Source organism: Trichophyton verrucosum, assembly GCF_000151505.1.
Source record: "Trichophyton verrucosum HKI 0517 chromosome Unknown contig00204_1.f1.exp, whole genome shotgun sequence".
Classification (NCBI taxonomy): Eukaryota; Fungi; Ascomycota; class Eurotiomycetes; order Onygenales; family Arthrodermataceae; genus Trichophyton; species Trichophyton verrucosum.
In genome coordinates, this window is record NW_003315518.1 from 34,744 (window position 1) to 48,541 (window position 13,798).

General features: G+C 47.5%; 6 protein-coding genes across 6 annotated transcripts; 4 read left to right on the forward strand and 2 right to left on the reverse strand.

The window, feature by feature from the left end:
* Positions 1–59: 59 nt before the first annotated feature.
* Positions 60–693, reverse strand: TRV_02246 (uncharacterized protein; the record flags this gene model as incomplete). Its single annotated transcript, XM_003023568.1, has 2 exons — positions 60–474; positions 551–693. 2 exons carry the CDS (start codon positions 691–693, stop codon positions 60–62), a joined length of 558 nt encoding a protein of 185 aa, XP_003023614.1.
* An 829-nt stretch (positions 694–1,522) lies between these two features.
* TRV_02247 (uncharacterized protein) lies at positions 1,523–5,419 on the forward strand (the record flags this gene model as incomplete). Its single annotated transcript, XM_003023569.1, has 4 exons — positions 1,523–3,920; positions 3,974–4,062; positions 4,126–4,749; positions 4,811–5,419. 4 exons carry the CDS (start codon positions 1,523–1,525, stop codon positions 5,417–5,419), a joined length of 3,720 nt encoding a protein of 1,239 aa, XP_003023615.1.
* A 356-nt stretch (positions 5,420–5,775) lies between these two features.
* On the forward strand, positions 5,776–6,312 carry TRV_02248 (integral membrane protein, putative; the record flags this gene model as incomplete). Its single annotated transcript, XM_003023570.1, has 2 exons — positions 5,776–5,986; positions 6,089–6,312. 2 exons carry the CDS (start codon positions 5,776–5,778, stop codon positions 6,310–6,312), a joined length of 435 nt encoding a protein of 144 aa, XP_003023616.1.
* Positions 6,313–7,066: 754 nt separating this feature from the next.
* Positions 7,067–9,231, forward strand: TRV_02249 (uncharacterized protein; the record flags this gene model as incomplete). Its single annotated transcript, XM_003023571.1, has 3 exons — positions 7,067–7,111; positions 7,188–7,367; positions 7,423–9,231. 3 exons carry the CDS (start codon positions 7,067–7,069, stop codon positions 9,229–9,231), a joined length of 2,034 nt encoding a protein of 677 aa, XP_003023617.1.
* A 454-nt stretch (positions 9,232–9,685) lies between these two features.
* TRV_02250 (AMID-like mitochondrial oxidoreductase, putative) lies at positions 9,686–11,143 on the forward strand (the record flags this gene model as incomplete). The annotated part of the gene is made up of 3 exons (XM_003023572.1): positions 9,686–10,519; positions 10,589–10,900; positions 10,982–11,143. 3 exons carry the CDS (start codon positions 9,686–9,688, stop codon positions 11,141–11,143), a joined length of 1,308 nt encoding a protein of 435 aa, XP_003023618.1.
* Positions 11,144–11,616: 473 nt separating this feature from the next.
* Positions 11,617–13,471, reverse strand: TRV_02251 (cytochrome P450 alkane hydroxylase, putative; the record flags this gene model as incomplete). The annotated part of the gene is made up of 5 exons (XM_003023573.1): positions 11,617–12,071; positions 12,128–12,270; positions 12,338–12,914; positions 13,021–13,267; positions 13,394–13,471. 5 exons carry the CDS (start codon positions 13,469–13,471, stop codon positions 11,617–11,619), a joined length of 1,500 nt encoding a protein of 499 aa, XP_003023619.1.
* Between the last annotated feature and the right edge of the window lie 327 nt (positions 13,472–13,798).

The following is a 13,798-nucleotide window of genomic DNA, read 5'->3' on the forward strand; positions in this document are numbered from 1 at the left end:
ACATGCTAATCAACATACCAACACTCCTCACAGAAATCCTAACAGAATGAATAAAATGGTCACTTCTGTTCCAGTGCCTTAACCATCTCGCCAGCAATCTTCGCAACAGCCGTCTTGCTCGCTGGCTTCCCATCCAAAGATCCGCCTGCAGCAAGGACCTTCTTCATCACGCTTCCAATAGCCAGCTTCTCACTGGCAGCCTTGAGTTCTGCAATCGCACTCTCAACAGCAGCACGTATCGCATCTTCGCTCACAGTCTCAACCTGAGCAGCGTACTCCTCAACAACCTTCCTCTCTGCCTCTGCCTTGGCCAGCAAGTCCTGACGGTCAGCAGCGGCGTACTCCTTCCCACTAGCTTCTAGGTTCGACGCCCGCTTTCGAAGAAGGTCGAGAAGGCTCAGGTCAGTCTCAATGGGTTTCGGTGTTTTGGCTGCATTGTTCACTTCTGATATTATTCCGCGCAGGACGTCAAGTCTGTTCCAGAAGAGTTAGCATTGAGTTGTTGTTTATGACAAGCGGAGCCCGCGAAGGAAGAGCAGAGAATCCATACCTGACTTTGTCTTTTGCCCTCATTGCTGCCTTCAAGTCTGTCTTTATCTGTGCAAACAATGGAGCAACACCTGGCGTTGAAGATGTAGAATAGCGAAGAGAGTGCCGCAGCAAGGGCGACTGGAAGCGAAATGACCGAATCATGCTGACTGGTATGTCTTCTCTCTCTCTAAGTATCTGCAATAGTAGCGGCAGTTATCTGTCTTCTTCTTCTTCTCTTCTTCTCTTCTTCTAGTCGTAATTAATTGTTCTATCTTCTTCCTGCGTCAAAGTTGAATATTTGTATGCAGATGGCCCGTGCACCCAAAGCTTCATCTTTTTGTGTTGCTTAAAAAAGTCGCAGACGAAGAAAAGAAATCAACAACTTCGACTTCATCGTTATTTGTTGCCATTCCACCTCACCACTGCCAGACACCAGTCTCTTGTCTAGGGAGAGCCGTCAACAGTCCCTCGCTGTGGCCACCTGAATACCTTTCCCGACTGGCAACCGCTCGCCCTGTGTGTCTGGGTGCTGCGCGACTATGAGCTTCCCATTCACACCAACACCGAAGCCGCCAGGCACATACTTCCAGACTCCGGCGCCCTCGCGCTCCCATGGACCGCTGTTCGCCTCTAGGCCTCTCTCTCCGCCCTCGGGGAATGTTGCGGGCTCGAATCTAGGTGCCTCTACCGCCGCTCGGCCCAAGATGCCAGCCCCAGAGATCAAGGCGAAGCCCGAATCCATAAGCCCACGCGAGCGAGCAGCGCGGACAATAGACGAGGCGCTCCTGCAGGAGTCGCGGTACCCTGATCTAGACAGCTATTTTTCTCGTACGTTTGCATTTGCCCCGAAGCCTGAAGCCGAACGCGTTGCGCTGGATATGAGACCACGTCCATGAATAACTAACGTATTTTGATCCATCAATTAGAGGGCTATTCTTCGGACTATGACATCCCCAGCTCACCGGCATGGGCGCCGTTCCATAAAGTGAAGATGTATAGGATTCCAGACCAGATATTCGACCAGTATAATCGTGCGCAGGTTTCAACTAGCATGGGCTTGTTTGCAGAGCTAAATCACGCCTGGGTTACAATCGACAATGCTCTTTACCTCTGGGATTATACGCATCCAAATCCTCAATTGATAGGGTTTGAGGAACAGCCAAACAGCATCAACATGGTCAAGCTTGCGCGGCCTAGGAAGGGCGTCTTTCTTCCGGCAGTCACTCATATGCTCGTGATATCTACCACGGCAGATGTTTTCCTCATGGGACTTGCGTGTGAAAACACCGGCGGATACAAGTCAGTGACTATATACCAGACCGGCATGTCGGTGCCCATCAGAGGTCTAGACATCAATGTCATTGCCTCGTCCGACTCGACCGGACGGATCTTCTTTGCTGGATCTTCAGACAATGATGTGTATGAATTGACATATCAGCAAGAGGAGAGATGGTTCCAGGGCCGCTGCAGTAAAGTCAACCATACAACCAAGAGTTTTACCGCATTTGCGCCTCAGTTCAATCTGCGTAACAAACCAACAGAGTTTGTGGAGCAGATGGTAGTTGACGACAGCAGGAACCTCTTGTACACTCTGTCTTCAAACTCATCGATCAGAGTCTTTCACTTAAGGCCCGATGGATCCGTCAATCTTACAATCACCAAAACTGCCATCGACATATATTCTAACATCGGCCATATCATCACCTCAAATGAAACACTCAACCCTAGGGTCAAGATCGTCTCTATCAGCCCCATTCCAGCCCCAGAAGCATCTAGGTACCACCTTATGGCCACAACTGCTACTGGCTACCGAATCTACCTCAGTGCTACCGGCTCATATAGCTGGTCTGCCACCCCAAATGCAAATAATGCTCCTACCAGCATGCAAGCACAGCACGTTAAAACCCCACCATCCGACTCTCCTTCAGACCAGGTTCCTCAAGCTGCCCCTGTCCCGGGAGCCCCATTCCATACCACTGGCCCTTCTAAAGTCTCAATACACTCCCTAAACCCCACCAGCTCTGCCGAACGGTTTCCACCTGGGTACTTTTTCTGTTTCACGCAAAAAGACAATTCCAAGCAAGCGGACACATTGTTCATTTCTACGCCAGACTCTGGAAAACTTGCGATACCCCGGGATCCCTCCACGCCTATCAAGCCAGAGGAGACTGGCATTTGGCTCACCCTTGGTAGTAGGGCAGAAGCAATCGGCCTTTACACCCCTTACGATCAAGGTGGCCCAACGAGCAGCGGCTTTGGAAATGAGTTGGCAGTCCAATTTGATAAGCCAGCTGCTGAGATTGCCATTTTGACCAACACCGGAGTTCATATTATCCGCCGACGACGACTTGTTGACATGTTTGCTTCTCTTATTCGTAACTCGGATGGAGAGGACGGGTTAGAGGATCGCGTGCAGACATTTATTCGGATATATGGTCGAAGCGAAACCATAGCAACTGCGCTAGCAGTAGCATGTGGCCAGGGAATGGAAGTTTCGCCGGATTCGCGCCTTTCGAAAATAAATGATCCTGACGTTCTCGAATTTGCCCGAAAAGTCTTCATTGAGAAGGGTGGAAAGCCAACCATTAATGAAAATGCTGTTACTGATGGATCCGTTCCAGCCATCGATACGGTTTTGCCTTCTCCTCGGCACGCGGGCATTGCATTGTATACCTCAAGACTTCTGCGATCCATCTGGAAGACAGTAATAGCCCAACAGGGCCGAACACCTGCTGGTGGTCTTTCCATTTCTCCTGCTGTACCTACATCTACCTTGCTTACCATCCAGCGCGATCTCTCTGCTCTCAAGGACTTCTTCAACACAAACCGAACATTCATCGAAGGGTTGAGTGGACCTGACGCGCTATCGAAGGTAGCAACAAAACAGGAGGAGGTTGCTTTGCAGGCTGAACACAGAGGCCTTCACTCCCTTGTGCAGTTGATCTCCCATACCATTGAGGGGATCTCCTTTATTCTCGTTCTTTTCGATGACAGAGCTGAGGACGTCATTGCCCTGCTGAACGAAGATGCCAGAAACCGTTTCTTGGAGCTGACCTTTGAGCAGCTTTTTGCTACTTCCAAGGGACATGAGACTGCAAAGGAACTTGTCAAAGCCATCGTGAACCGCAACATTGCCAAGGGATCTAATGTTGAAACCGTTGCCGAAGCTTTGCGACGAAGATGTGGTACTTTCTGCAGCCCCCAGGATGTTATTGTATTCAAAGGACAGGAACTTCTCAAGAGAGCCACTGAAGCTGGACCAAACTCCGAGGTTGGCAGAAACCTGCTAAATGAGAGTTTGATGCTTTTCCAGCAAGTGTCAGAGAGCCTCCCTATGGATTACCTGAAACCCAGCATCGAGCAGTATACCCAAAATCAGTTCTTTGCAGGTATGTTGGCTCTAGCCTGTTCTAGAGATTTCAGTATGCTAACGACTATGCAGGTGCCATACAACTTGCTCTCAGCGTAGCTGCTGATTCTGACAAAGCAAATCATGCTCTTTCATGGATCATGGATGGAAGACCTGCCGAGGTAAGAATGGATATTACAGCAAAACAAAATGAGATGTCTGTGTATTAACGTGTTATTCACTAGGATCCACGAAAGGAAGCGTATGACTCCCGACAACAATGCTATGACCTCATCTACAAGGTCATCCTTGCCGTGGACGAACTTTCTGAGCAGGACAGTTGTGATGGTCCCTATAGCCTGATTGCACGAAGAAGAGCTGAAGCGTATGATGTTATTACCACCTCGCGGGACGAGGTTTTCCTCACTAGCCTTTATGATTGGTATCTCGCACGCGGTTTGAGTGACAGACTCCTCGAGATCAAGTCTCCATTTGTCGCTACCTATCTCGAGAGGAAGTCAACAGAAGATATATTCCACGCTGATTTGCTCTGGAAATATTATGCACAGTCGGACAGATTTTATGACGCAGCTGTCGTGCAACTCCAGCTTGCAAAGAGCCCCTTCAAACTTACTTTGAACCGGAGAATTGAGTACCTGGGTCAAGCGAGAGCAAACGCATCCGTGCAATCACCCGATGTTGGACGAGCAGCACGACAGCGCCTCCAGCACGAAGTCGAGGAGCTCTTGGATGTCAGCCATGTTCAGGACGATCTATTGCAGCGCCTTAAGGATGACCCTAGACTAGACAATGACCGGAGAGCTGATGTACTGGACACCATGAATGGAGGCATTATGGAGATCAGCAAAGTGAGCGCTTCTCTTCACATTTTCTTCCAACTGTTGAAAACTGACAATATTTTCCATTTAGATGTACAATGAGTATGCAGCCCCTGGAAACTACCATGACATATGTCTCCAGATCATGTACCTTGCAAACCACCGAAATGCCTCCGACATCACCACTACATGGCAAGATCTGATCGAAGGAGTCCATGAGGAGACCTTGAAGAACGGGACACCTCTACCGTATGAAGCTGTCATTGAAAAGGTCCGCAGCCTGGCACTTAGACTCCGAATGTCTGATGTTGCTTTCCCAGTTAAAACTCTCCTTCCAATGCTAGAGCGCTATAGGCTTGAGCATCAGAAGAACGACGGACCTCCAACCTGGGTTGTCGACCTTTTCCTTGAACTTCAAGTTGAACCGGAGGTTCTATATACCGTTCTTGAGTCCTTGTTTTACAATGATGAGGTACCTTTCCACGGAGCTAACAGAAAGTTTATTGGCAATGACCTTGCCTACCTGATCTCCAGGTGGTTCAATGAAACATCCCGGCTCGGAGGTGCTGCTTTTGGAAGCGATGTGATTGCCGCTAGGGTATCCGAAATGCTGCTCTTACTACAGCAATCTCGATTAGATAAAGATGTGGTGCAAGCATGTCGAGATATGAGAGTCAAGCTTGAGCAGTCCTTCCGATAAATTATGTGTTCTACACCCACCATACCAGCGCCGTTGCATATGTCTTGTCCTACGTCTTCGTTTATTCTAATGTACTCCCAAATCCTCTCGCCTGTTAGAGGCTTATGTCGTTATCTCTATGTCTTTTTTTTTCCTTAGTTAATATTCAGGATGGGGTACCGTTGAGGAGGGCGTCTTAAATGATTGTATTCTAGATCAGTTAAGACCTTTTTTATGTTCCAGATGCATATAAGCCAGCATTAGTCGCAGGTCTAGGTGATATGTGCCATACAGCTGTCTCTTAACTTCTTTACTGATTCTTCCCATGGCTATTTGGCCCTTGAATTCAGGGGTGAAAAATTTGATCATGTGACCCAATGCTGTTTTTGAAGGATCAATTTTGCGTCGACAACATCTTACAATTTCTCTACACCAGCTCCTATTTGACCAATATCTTTGTCTGGGTAGATACAATGGCTGGTACCAAAGGCCATTCGAGTGGCCAGAAGCCAAAAGGCTCGTCATGGAGACGTACTGCTGATTATGTCTATGCTTTCTTCTTCATACTCCATATTGTGATTATGTTTAGTACGTCGTGCTTCATACCCAGGTCAATGGAGAATTTTTATATTATATGGCAAGGTAATGAAGAATTTGGATTGGCCATGTACTGATCGAAATCCTTCATAGTGGTTGATCTAGTTCCGCTATACCCTGAAGCCTTGAAGCCAGCCTTCCTCGACGACATCCGCAGCTTTTATATCAACACCTACCAGGACAAGTTCTTTATCGACCCTCCAGCTTGGTTTGGAAACTACATTGTTATGGAGCTTGTTTACCATGTGCCAGCGAGTATAATCAATGCCTCTAAGCTTTTGAACGGTAAATATTCCATTCTCATCTTCAGACAGTAGAGAAGAAAGTTGAGCTAACACCTAATCACAGACGACTCATCTGCACCACTCCATGTGCTTGTGTGGGCCATTCAGACTTTCGTCACTACCCTTACTTGCGTGGTGGAGGTATGGAGCTGGGCTGATCGTACAACCGACCAGAAGATGAATATTAGCTTGCTCTATGTTCCATATATGATATTCGGTGAGCTTATACGCCTCTTTTCCTGTACGATTCTCCTAAAGCTAATCAAATCACACAGCTGGACTCGTTGGACTAGACATGTTTGTCCGTTTAGGAAGCGTTTTGAAGAAACTCAAGCGGGATTGAGGAACCCTTTTTTCAACGCTTGGTATACAGCATATTTAGACTATTTCCGTATCAAATTCTAGACTAGCTAGTTAACTAACTGGTTAGTTACCTTGGTGGCCTGCAATAGACCTCACGGAGAAGGACGCAAATAGAATACCATCCCTTGAATTCCAGGGATCGTACCATAATTCCTCACAACATTCCGTCTGTCTCGTACTCTCTTTCATGCTACTTGTCGGAGCTTTCATCGAATCCAAATATGGTTCCGGTAAAAGGCTTGGCATCGGCCGCTCTGCGTCACAGGCTCAAACGAGCTTATCAGATCGCGGATCGTCGTTGGATCCCAGAAAAAATGTATTTATAGCGACGCACAACCACATCGCCCTTTGTTCATATATTCAGCCCCGGTCGGATGCATCTGTCTGCTCTGTGCCATTGCCCATGCTTGAGTGAGATGTTATGATGAATCCAAAGGCAGCGCTCCGGCTGCGGCTGCTCCAACACCAGGTAATTATATGGAAATTTACCGCATCCTTGCTCACCGTACAGCTTGAGCTGAAAACCGAGCTGACTCTTTCTCCAGCCTAATACTTCTCGATGCCACGGCTATGGCAGCCTACCTCCTTCGAAGCGACGTTGCTTCTCCCACTTCACTCCGGCTCCGTCCCCGTCGCTCGTTCACCGGATCCATGCCCATACTCAATACCCAGTCGAGATCCCGGACCAGCTAGGCCAAAGTGCGAAGGAGAAGGAGGAAGATAAAGTCGGTGATATGATCTCCTCGAGACAACAGAGCCATTCTAACTTCCCGGCTGCAGGAATTCTTCCTCGATCTCCTAAGCTCGGCAACTACAAAGCGTGAAGCCAAGTCATATCTGTCCCGGTTTTCACCCCAAACACCACCCAGCAATGCACAGCAGGAAGATAGGGTCTCGACCAACCCCCAAGCAGCAGACACTGGGAGAAAATACACAGAAGTGTCTATAACAAGCTCCACCGGAGAAAAACTATCACCCACATATGATATATCAAAGCCCAAGGACACAATTACTGAAAGCTTGCATGTTGCTCTCGTGAAAATCAAAAACCCGGAGTCACTAGACGAGCAATGTCTCCACGGTATTTCCAAGACTCTGTCACAACTAAGCAGGCTTTCTATGTGCTGCTGCATTGTATTAGAAGTGAATACCCCTGGAAATGACATTGACTACCGGAAGCTTGCGTCCACCCAAGCCAGTCGCATTGCAGCCAGAATTGATAAAGTTCACAGCCCAGGTGCACGGCGACTAGATTCTGCAGTGTCTCTAGATCCGTCTACACATGATGTCTCCATTCTGTCAAGGAATTTCCTTCTTTCGCCCCTTTCTCGTGGCCAGATAGTGGTGATTGACCCCGTGGGGTACACAAACGATACGTCGAAAGCTCTCCCAGTTGCAGCAGATGAGATCATATTGGCATTAACAAAGGAGCTAGCTGGTTTATCTAGCAAGTTTGGCCTAAGTGAGGCTTCTGCTGACACGGTCCAAAATGTTCCGCAACCACAAAGGGATATATCAATTGAAAGATTGATCATTCTAGACCCACTGGGTGGTATTCCGTCCCTAGGCCGTGGACTGCATAAATCTCATGTGTTTATTAATCTTGAACAGGAATATGAAGATATACAAAACGAGATAACCCAAGCAATCCCTAACCCGCCAGAATCAGCTCACAGTGGACTTCAGGCCGAGTTGGAAGGCCATCTGGCTAACCTAACCTTACTACAGAAAGCACTTGCTCTCCTCCCTACCTCTTCCTCCGGCCTTATTACCACTCCTCAAGGCGCAACGACCTTACCTCTAAATCATAATGGCATCTATGGAACCCCAGCCGTGGGTACTCGCCAGCGGCGGAATCCCTTGATCCATAACCTTCTCACAGACAAACCTGTTCTTTCGGCTTCACTGCCTGCCAGACGCCGTGGTGGGGAAAAGTGTGATAATGACCCTAACAGTCAACCGTCCCATCCTACTTTTGTGAAGCATGGTATGCCACTTATCATGATCCCTGACCCCCGGGTTAAATGCTGGACCGCAGCGCACAACGACGGCTCCCGCATAAATCTAGACGATCCTGCAATAGATCTGCCACGGCTAGTCCATCTCATTGATGACTCGTTTAACAGAAAGCTTGACGTCAAACATTATTTGGATCGTGTGAAGGATCGGTTAGCGGGCTTGATTATTGCCGGGGAGTATGAAGGGGGAGCAATTTTAACTTGGGAGCTCCCTCCAGGTGTCCCTGATGACGGTAGTCCTGAAAGCATGTCCCGAATGGTTCCTTATCTGGACAAATTTGCCGTCTTAAAAAGAAGTCAAGGGGCAGGAGGTGTTGCTGACATCGTATTTAATGCCATGGTGCGAACCTGCTTTCCAGAAGGTGTTTGCTGGCGAAGCCGAAAAAATAATCCTGTCAACAAATGGTATTTCGAGAGGTCGAGAGGGACATGGAAACTCCCAGACTCTAATTGGGCAATGTTCTGGACTACCGACAATGTCCCAGAGAATGAGCAACTTTTTGAAGATTATGAGAGTGTCTGTCGCTCAATTCAACCGAGCTGGGCAGATAATAAAAAAGAAGTGGATTGATGTTCGGCATGATCTATATACGAAATCTTTGTCTCGGGCTATGTTCAAAAGCTTCAATATATATTTTTCTCGTGACGTGAAAATGAAACTGGTTCTCAGTGGAAGAAAACATATATAATATCAGGTATAAGTTCGGAAACACTGAGCTTGTTCTGGACAAGTATCTAGCTGAACGATTGGGGGCATGGCTAGTAATTTTGAAGCAACTAACTACCTTGGCATCTTGGGAGATACCCCTCGAGGAGGACTACGGATGCGTGCAACTAACGTATTCGCTAACTAATACTGGCCCGGAACATATGGGTCCATATTACCACAACCACTGTGGGGCGAGGATATTTCGCGCCGGTGTTCATGGTATAAATACCTTTCCTTGACCCATCTTCCTACATTTCGGGTTATGTTGATATATATTTCATTGCCATCAACCGTTAGCCCCTTTCTACACAGAGTCATGGTTCTCCAACGCTTCAAGCTTATGCTAGTTTACATTCGACATTTGATACCAATTACCTGGACCCTGCTCTCCGAGAAAGCAAAGGGACTCTTTCATAAACTGACATACCGGACAACCGAGTCTTGCAAGAATGTAGTCATAATTGGAGGCTCATTCAGCGGACTTTATTTAGCCCAGAAGCTGATTCAATCTCTCCCTACCGGTCATAGGGTGGTCTTGATTGACAAGAACTCCCACTTCAACTACACATTCAACTTTCCTCGCTACTCAGTCCTGCAGGGCCATGAGCACTTGGCTTTTATCCCATACGATGGCATTGCCAAAGATGCTCCAGTCGGTATATATCAACATGTCCGTGGGCTTGTTACCTCCGTTACTAGGGATACAGTCACTTTGGAGACTGGAGAGATAATCCCATATACTTATCTTGCCTTTGCAACCGGCGCAACTCAGAAACCTTCTGCAGGATTGTTAGCCACCGAGGCTCAAGAAGGATGTACTGAATTACGGGATAGGCAGAAATCCATCATGGAAGCGAAGAATATTGCTGTGATTGGGGGTGGGGCAGTGGGGGTTGAACTGGCAACTGATATCAAAAGCTACTATCCAGAAAAGAGTGTGACATTGATTCATTCGCGCGAACGCCTCCTCCCACGATTTGGCGGTCAATTGCATGAGAACGTGATGGATGCGCTTCAAAAACTAAACATAGAGGTGCGGTTGGGAGAACGACCCAAGCTACGCTTCAGAAACGAAAAAGGAGAGTCGGAGCAAGAAAAGGACCAATCGTTGCTTTTCTCAGACGGCAAGGTTGTTGCATACGACTTAATTGTAAGAATCGCGGAGTAGAGATATCCGAACCGCCTTTTCCGTACCTGTGCTAATGAACAAGTCACATAGGTCCCCTGCACGGGTCATCGCCCCAATTCCGACCTTGTCGCCAACCTTGAACCGGATGCTATCTCCAAATCTACAGGTCGTATCCTTACCCAACCCACCCTTCAGATCGTCAGCAAAGATGGACAGAATCCTAGAGTTTTTGCTCTCGGTGATGTAGCCGAGACAGAAGGCACTTTGATGGCCCGATCAGCATATTTCCAGGCACGAGTAGTGGGAGAGAACATTCTCAGTATGATTCGAGGGAGTGACCCAAAGGCAAAATATGTGCCAAACCTTGCCATTGAGGGGGCACTAAAATTAACTGTAGGCAAGGTAAGATTGCTCTCGTAAAACGCGGTTATCTATGGATGATCATCTGTTTGTAAAGCTGCTAAAATCTCTTCTCAATAATAGTCGGACTGGCTCATGTATGTGAAGCCTGCTGATAGTGACGCAATCATTGACTCCGGAAACAACGGCAATGAAGATTTGGATATACACGTAGCCTGGAAACACTTTGGTGGAGATATCAAGAATGCTAATAGCTTGGCTGAAAAGTTGAGCTCGGTACAGTAAATTACTTGGTTATGTACGGAGTACCCAGCACTTTGAGAATAAATTTAGCTTATGTACTCCACAAATATTTATCTGATCGCTTCCTTCGGCCGGTTCAGGCGAATCATCACCGCTACACGCTTGCAAGGGCAAAGCGGACAAGTGTGGTTGAAGAGAGCAATTTCCTTTTTAAGTTTCCAGTGGTGGGCCTCGGGAGTTAAACTTTGTCTTATCTGATTGATTGATGATCTGATAAGACAAACCAGTCGACCCAGAGGACAACTAGGGTGTAAACATACCTAGCTCTTGCTTGATTCGTGACTAGTTATCTATTTTCCCGGCCTTTTACCCCCGTTTTAGTCTCGTCTCTAACCACATGTACTAAAGTGCCTGGGATATTTTAACCTAGGGGTATACACTGAATCTAAGTAGATATGAAAATGATATCTTTCTCGGTTATCCTAGCTAAGTAGTCAAATACAAAGAAATGAACACTACTTTGTTCCCTTTTTCATACTGACCCAACACCCTTCACCGCTGGATACAACTAGTGTCAAGGTTTGTTTTTCTTCACCCAATGGTGCGCCTGGGACCTTCGTTTCTGCCTCCTCAATCGTTTCAAACGTCTGAAGTAATCGAACAACTGTATAGCCCACCTCCAATAGGGCAAATTCTTGACCTAGACATATCCGTGGCCCTCCATTAAAAGGCAAATAACCATAACCGACATCCTTGAGTGCATCATTCTCCCAGCGTTCCGGTCTGAAACAATCAGCGTCGGGTCCATATATATCTTTACGGCGGTGCATAGCGTAGACGCAATACCCAACGGCTTCACCGCGTCGGACCAGAAGCGGAGCTGAACCGTCGGGACCACCGCCAGTTGGGAGAGTGGTTGTCTTTACAGCCGCACGAGAATTCACAGGGACCGAGGGATATAAGCGAAGAACTATTGACCGGTAAGCTTAGTGCTACGTAATAGACTGGACAAAGGGAGTTATATACCTTCTTTGATGACTAGCGACAGGTATGACAGCTTCTTGACCTGGCTAATTGTGGGATCTGGTGCATCCGGACCCATGCCGATTGTATCTCTGACTTCGTCGCGAAGTTTAGATAGAACGTCCGGGTGCTGAACAAGCAGGCGACTTCATTTTCTGATAGTCAGCAGGGACCAGTAATACTTATTTTCATGGCGAAAACCTTGCAACTTACAGAGTCCATGTGAGACAACACGCCGTAGTGTCCCTCCCAGCCAAGAGAATATTCAGACATTGGTCCCTTAGTACGCTGGGTTCACGGGTTTCCTGGACAAGAGCGTCGATAAATACATATGTCTCTTTCTCCTCGTCGGAGACTTTCTTTTCACGAGAAGAATGTTTCAGGGCCTTTTGAACGGCATTATCTATGAAATCATGGCACACCTTACAGGCGTCCTTAAACTCTCGGCCTCCAAGAAGCCAGTATAAATCGCCTAGTCGGCCTCGCTGAGCGAGGTAGTCTTGTCCTAGGTTGAAAGCATTTGCAAATTGAGATTCGTGGCCTGTGATGCCTTCAGACTTCAGAGAGGGTAGGTAGTGGCCAAATAACAGGAAGAGGGTTGTTTCGAAGGTGAGACGAAAAAAGAGGGGTTGTAAATCAACAACTCCAGAGTCCGGCACACTTGATATGAGGTTGTTTACAGCATGTCTGATTTGCTCGAAATTACGGAACCGGTTGGTCATGAACTGGGGCCGTAAAAGCTCGCGTGAGTGTTTCCATTGCGGCCCATCTTGGGTGAATATGCCACTACCTAATAAAGGGGCGAAGGTTGGAGGTCTCAAACCAAGTCCAAAGTCTTTCAGGCGCCAATTAGTTAGTAGTTGGAAAACACAATTTCATCTAACACCGTTACCAACCAGTAAATTGCGTGGACAGAATAGCCTCAATATTCCGGGGTTCAACTGTGTCTATTCCTCGGGCAAAAAGGAGGTTTTGTTCAAATGTGCTCCCCGAAGCTGCAACCTCCTCGAGGAAGAGTTGGAGTATTTGTTGCCTTTTTTCGTAGCGAACTGCTTTTACAAGCATATCAAGTCCCAGTGGCCATTTTGCGCTCCATTTTCGAGGCGGCTGGCATCCCTTTGATGCAGCAAACTGTTCGTCCTCCTGTACTTCAGGTCAGTACTTGTCTTGTGTGCTGTCTTGAGCTGCCCATTAAATATCAAAGGAGTTTCGCCTGCGGCAACTATTTAAGCGCCGAGGCAAAATACACAACTTTCTGGTGCGACGTACACGTGACTGGTTGTAGGACCTGACAAGTTTGTAACATATTAGGGGGAGAACTAAACAAGCAACGATGAGACTGAGCATGTCGCGTGCAAATGGGTATGTCTTGATATCAGTTTAGAGAATAGTCGCGAGGATGGCCTCTCACCATCATGGAGATTGTGTCTTTTTAAAAGGGCGCCTGTGAACCAACCCCCCCCTGTCGTGTTTTGATTCTAGCCAGGATGCAGAAAATACTACGTCGCGGGACCAGTGACAGCCATGCACAATGCGACAGATGTCACGCCCTAGCATGGACATTTGGTAAGAAGCCTGGGGTGTTGATATATTAAGCCACTGTGTTGATTGGCCCTAGGGTGCATGGGTTTATGCACAGTCAGGCGTAACGAGAATAGTTGCCGCGGGCACGGC